The following is a 6,009-nucleotide window of genomic DNA, read 5'->3' on the forward strand; positions in this document are numbered from 1 at the left end:
AAAAAAAAAAAGTTCGGCTTTTCCATCCTGTGTCCAAGCTTTGTTTTTGGTGACACACCCAGAGATGCATGGCAAAGGAATCTTTTATCCCCCTCTACTGGTCTGACTGTGGGCCTTGTGGACAGAAAGTGATGCTACCAAGCCAAAGGTTGTTGTTTAATGCCATCAAGTCATAGACGACTCATAGCGACCCTATGAACGAACAGCCTGAGCACTGTTCGTACATAGAGTTTCCGGAGGCAAGCCATTTTGGAAGTGGATGCCGCTCCTGCTTCCAGGCTTGATTTAGTCGGGAAGCTCCAGCCAACACTGTCCACCATGGGTGCCCATTACCACGACTGGCACATCACTGTCACACGCTTCAGCATCAGAGCAACCACGAGTTACCTCTTTACAGCAATGCACAGACCAGTGCTATACCACCTAGAAGAATGTTTGACAGGAAGACAATTTGAACCTGGCCAAGGGCCACAGATGACAATCACCCACCTTCGGCTTGGTAGCCAAAGGTGGGTGATTTTAATCTGCGACTCTCAGGCCTAGTTTTACTTGGTTTTGGTCAAACATTCTTCTAAATGGCATAGCACTGGCCTGTCCACTTGCTGTGCAGAGGTAACTCGCAGTTGTTGTGATGCTAAACACTGTGACACTGATGTATCAGATGTGATAATGGTTACCCATGGTGGACAGTGTTTGGTGGCGCTCCCCAATTAAAACAAGCTTGGGAAAAAAAAAATAAAAAAAACAAGCTTGGAAGCAGGAGTGGCATCAGCTTCCAAAATAGCTTGTCTCTGGAAACACTTTGAACTTGGAGAAACGATGAAAGTTATACAAATGTTCAGGTCTTTCATTCATAGGGTCGCTGTGAGTCATCTAGGACTCAACAGCACCTAACAACAACAACTGGACTGACTGAAGCAGGGCTTAGCGGCATCAGAAGCGGTGAGGACAGCACGTTTCGGACTCATTGCTCACAGGGTCTCTGGAATTTAGATGTTTCCCTCCTACTCCGATCCCACTGCTGGTTTCAGCCATTGGAACAAACTACCCGAAGCAGAGTCCAGCCACTTTCCCAGCTCGGAATCCTGGGCCAGAAGTGCCTGTCCTGAGCCCTCGCTCCTGTAACACCAATTTTGAAGAGTGGTCTCTATTTTCTCAACAGTCCTGTCAGGTGTGCATCATGAACTCCATTGTACAGATGGGAGAAATTCCGAGGTCACTGAGGGTTTCGCCATATGATGGCATTCCCTGTCATCCCTCAGAGTCCCATCTGATCACCTTCAGGTGCCCTGAAGCCATGGCCTGGTCCCCAGGAAGTCTTGCTCACTTTTGCAACAGTTCACTACTGGAAATCATCTTGTTTACAGGTGTTTGTTTTCCCCAGAGAGCAAGTGTGGGGTCGGCCTGCTGTGTAGGAACCTGGAGGATCCCTGCTTGAACCCTGTCTGACATCTGATGCTTAGTGAACAGCTACAGTTCCAATGAGGGGCAGCTGGTCCTGCTCCCCTCCCCCGACGATGCTGAAGAATCTCCCCAGGGTACACTTTGTATCTCCTCCTGCAGACTCCAGCCACCTGGGTCAGGGCCACCCTGGCCCACAGCAGTGCTCGGCCACCACTGATACCTGACCAGTGTGGGGATAGGTGCAGCGCACACCTGATCTGTCGGAGTCTCCTTAAAGGGCACAGCCTGCCCTGGCCCCCTCCCCGACTCATGGGAGCAGAGTCTCCCAGCCTGAGCTCACAGGGACCCACCGAGGATCAGGAGGAAACCGGAGACAGGACAAGGCACTGGGGGAGCACAGCCACCCGCAGTGGCCAAGTTTTATTGCAGCCAGAATCCCCGAGTCAGGTGGGGAAGAGGACTAACTAGGCAGAACATCTTCGGTGCTGGTGGTTCAGTCAGGATGTGAAGGGCAGGGGGCCCGAACCTCCAATCTCCACTGCGTCTCCTTATCCCCCCCTCAGGGCACCTGACAGGGCTCGGCGGTGGGGGAAGGAGAGCCCCCTCCAGCAGTGTCCACTCGAGAGGTATAGGGGCTCTGGCTCTCTGGGCTGACACCCCACCCACATCCTGAGTGTTGTGTGTCACTGTGTCCACAGGTAAGAACAGAGGAAGGGAAACCGGCGAGAATCCACGGCTGAGACCACAAGGCAGGCCCAGGTCCCTCCCAGCCCAGGGCTGTGTCCACTCTGCTCCAGCTGCCCCGCCTGCCTGTGGCGCTATGCGGGGATCTGCACGCGGTCCAGGTCCTGGTCCATGATCTGGAGGACGTCGTCCAGGATGGAGGGCCCCAGGTCCACGTGCAGGGATAGCAGAGAGCTGGCGTGGGACAGGAAGGGCTCCTCGGCCTCCGACTGGGGGCTCAGCCCATTGTGGGTGGGGTCAGCGCCCACAGTCCTCCAGATGTCCAGGTCCCCCACCTCCACCTCCTGCAGGGAGGGCTGTGGGCTCTCCAGGTGCAGCCGAGGGGGCTTAGGCGGGGCCTGTGGTGGGGGCAGGGTGAGGGCCTGGGGTCCCCCGATGACTGGTAGGGAGATGGCGTTCTTGAGCAGCGGGGACAGCCCGTCGGGGAGCTCTCGGCTGCACATGGTGGAGGTGCGAGTGAACTCGAACGGGATGTCCAGGGCGCCGTCCTCTGGCCCCTCGACCGCCGTCCCTGGCAGGAGGTGGAACTTGCCTTGCAGGAAGGAGATGTCCCCAAACATGTCCCCTCCGCTGCCGATGTGGATGGTGTGGCGGAAGTCCCCCAGCGGGGGGCTGATCATGTCCGAGGACAGCAGATCTCGGAGCTTCTCCTTGCCTTTGCGGCTGCCGCGCTTCAGATAGATGGGCACCTTGGTGGACATGGTGGCCTCACACCGCCACCCCCTCCGCTGGCTCCAGGCGGTGACCAGAACTCTCCTGGTGGGCTGAGTCTCGAGCACGGTCCGTCCCAGGAATCAAAGGAAAATCGATGATCAACACTGAAGTGAGTGGGGTGAGAAAACAAAAGTCACTATCTCCCCAAAGGGCTGAGAACTTGTTTCTGGAAACAGGAAGCAGGAAGGTGGTCTCTGGGCAGCAGGGTGCTTTGATCGAGTCTCCTCAGATTCCTCTTCTGTCCAGGCCTCGGGAGCTGCCGCTCCTGAAATACAAAGGGAAGAAGTCAGGGAAGAGGACCCAAGGTCAGAAGCGTCCATCTTGTTCCCCAGAAGCCCACATCTGCCCCTAGAGCTTCTAGGGGTCCGCCCGCCGCCTGCTGCACAGAATGTGGGGAAACTAAGGCTCAAGTGAGGGGCAGGTGGGGAAATGGAGGCTCACGTACATGGGGTTCAGGATGAAACTTTGGCCCTACCCCCTGCTGTGACCAACACAAAGTAAGTGCCGAGTTGGGGGGGTCAGTATGTCTCACAGACTTGTCTCCAGTCCTTCCCTCACCAAGGTCTCTCCTTCCCTAGGCCTGGCACACGGAGCTCCGGTGGCTTAGTGGTAAGGATCTGTGCTGTCAACCCAAATGTACACGGTTCAATTCCACCAGCTGCTTCACGGGAGACAGATGGGCAATCAACGCTCTGGAGGCTCAGCTATGAGTCGCTTGACTTGAGAGCACATGACAGGCCTGTCGCTGCAGATGTCTAGTCACTTCTGTGTTATAAATTCCTTGAGGGCAAGGCCAGGTCTGACAGGGCTTCTGTCCCTCCCCGCTGCCCAGCCTCTGAGGGGCAGGAGCCCAGGTGATGCTGCCAGCTTGGCTCTGGGCCTGCACTTGCTGAGATCTCTGAATACCTCACCGCCTTGCTGCTCGTCCCCAGGGGTTCTCACAGGTCTCACACACAATGGGAAACAAAATGCAAAGAACTGGGAGAGCCCACTTATGTACAGCCTGACCCGCCCCACTCCTCCAGTTCTCAAATGCACGGGTGGACCTGCCCACTTACCTACCTAAAAAAAAAAATAATGCAAGGTCATTGCCACAGTGGCGTCAGAACCGACTTATAGCTGAGGCAGTTTCTGAAGCTGTAAACTGCCCTGGATGAGACTGCCCAGCCTTCTTCCTTGGAACTGGTGGATCTGAACCACCAGAAAGGCTCAGCCTTTGTGTGAGCAGGGCAGCTCCCTACAGACTGTGCCACAGAACCTCCTAATTAACCACCTAGACAGCCTATGTAACTATATATCTTATCAAAGAACAGAGATAAGAGAAATAGTTGCTGGAGAAGAGTACTGAACGTATCATGGACTGCCAACAGAACTAGCAGATCTGTCCTGGAGAGGATGAAACCAAGTTGCTGCTTGCAGCCAAGGCCTTTGTAGCTCTGTCTCACATACTTTGGGTGTGTTGCCCAGAGGGACCGGTCCTTAGAGAAGGACATCGTGCTTGGAAGGGTGGAAGGACAGAGCAGGAGAGGAAGACCCAGGATGAGACGCATTGACACATTAACTAGGGTAATGAGGGTAGGTGTATCAGAAACAGTGACACTGTCACAGGAAGGTTCAGAGCTATTTTGCATAGGGTCTCTACGAGACAATAATAACAACAACAAGAAGACCAGAGAAGAATCTGGAAGGCCAGTACTAGGTCATATATTAAAAATGTCCTCCATAAAATTTACCTTTGATCTTATTATAGAAAAATCACATATGCATGATATATGTAAATATTTAAGCAATCTAGGTAGCATGTGCTTTACATACTGGACTACAAACCAAAAAAGAGAATGGTTCAAGTCCATTAGGTGCTCTATGAGAGAAAGATGGGTGTCTCCTGTAAAACTCAATGAAGTATGACCACAGAATAGATAGCACTGGGTTGAGTTGATGTTTTTAGATGCCATGGAGCCAACATGACTTCTAGGGACTCAATGAACAACAGATCTGAAGCTTGCCTGATCCTGTATCAACTTCCTAATCTCTGGAACACTCAAGCCCATTGTCTAGTGACTGATAATCCATCTTGTTGAGGGTCTTCCTTGCTTTTTCTGACCCTCTCAGTCTGTCCTAGTATGTTTTTTCCCAAGGACTGATCCCTCCTGACTCAAAGTATGTAAGACAAAGTTTCACCATCTTTGCCTCTAGGGAGCGACCTGGCCTGGTGGGCTCACTACCCAGGAGCTCTGATGGATGTAGAATATTGCACATCAAAAACAAAAGGTTAGGGAGCTCTGGTGGCCTAGTGGCAAGAAGCTGCACTGCAATCCCAGAGGTGTGTGGTTCGAATCCACCAAATGCTCTGCAGGAGAAGGAAGGGAAATCTCCTCCTGTACCAGTCAGATACAATTTGACGGTAGACACACATACACACATGCACGCACACACACACACACTAAAATAAAATTTATTTATTTTTTTTAAATGGTTTTACACTTTAGAGAGTGATCTCTCTCTTGGTGCTAGGTAGAATCAAGGTAGGGCCCACTCCACAGTCTCAGGGACATTAAGGTGAACTAGAATAACAAAGCCACAAAACCTAAATTGTGAGCAGTTGACAATCCAGTTGGCACCCAGTGCAAATCCTTACCACCAAGCCACCAGAGCTCCCTAGCAGTTGGCTAGGTCTTAAAAGCTTTTGAAGGGGAGCTCTGGTGGCCTAGTGGCAAGAAGCTCCACTGCAATCCCAGAGGAGCACGGTTCAAATCCACCAGATGCTCTGCCAGGAAAGGAGGGAAAATCTCTCGTACCAGTCAGATCCGATTTGACGGTACACTCACACACACACACACACACACACACACACACAAATAATAAAGTAATAATTAAAAAAAAATTTAAAAAAAAAGCTTTTGAGAAGCCATCTAAATGCAACTTTTGATCTCTCCTTGTCTGGAACAAACAAGAGCAATGAAAAACAAACTATTAGTTTAAATGACAAATGAGTTGTTTGAATTTCCACCTCTACTAAGACCAGAAGAACTAGATTGTCTCTTGGACAGATTGGGAGGAAAAATGGAGAACAGAATTCAAAATCATACACATGGCCAAGCTTGCTGATCTAAGAAGACACAGGGGAACCCTCGAGACTATGGCCCT

At 51.7% G+C, this 6,009-nt stretch overlaps 1 protein-coding gene across 1 annotated transcript; it reads right to left on the reverse strand.

The window, feature by feature from the left end:
• Positions 1 to 2,222: 2,222 nt before the first annotated feature.
• On the reverse strand, positions 2,223 to 2,849 carry CDC42EP2 (CDC42 effector protein (Rho GTPase binding) 2). Its single transcript, XM_006901522.1, has one exon. The coding sequence runs from the start codon at positions 2,847 to 2,849 to the stop codon at positions 2,223 to 2,225; it is 627 nt and encodes a 208-aa protein (XP_006901584.1).
• Positions 2,850 to 6,009: the final 3,160 nt, after the last annotated feature.

The sequence above is a fragment of the Elephantulus edwardii genome, unplaced genomic scaffold, assembly GCF_000299155.1.
Source record: "Elephantulus edwardii isolate Elephantulus edwardi_28Jun2011 unplaced genomic scaffold, EleEdw1.0 scaffold00328, whole genome shotgun sequence".
In the NCBI taxonomy this organism is placed as follows: domain Eukaryota; kingdom Metazoa; phylum Chordata; class Mammalia; order Macroscelidea; family Macroscelididae; genus Elephantulus; species Elephantulus edwardii.

Coding starts and splice junctions, on each gene's coding strand:
- CDC42EP2 (XM_006901522.1), bottom strand. CDS start 2,849: ATGTCCACCAAGGTGCCCATCTATCTGAAGCGCGGCAGCCGCAAAGGC.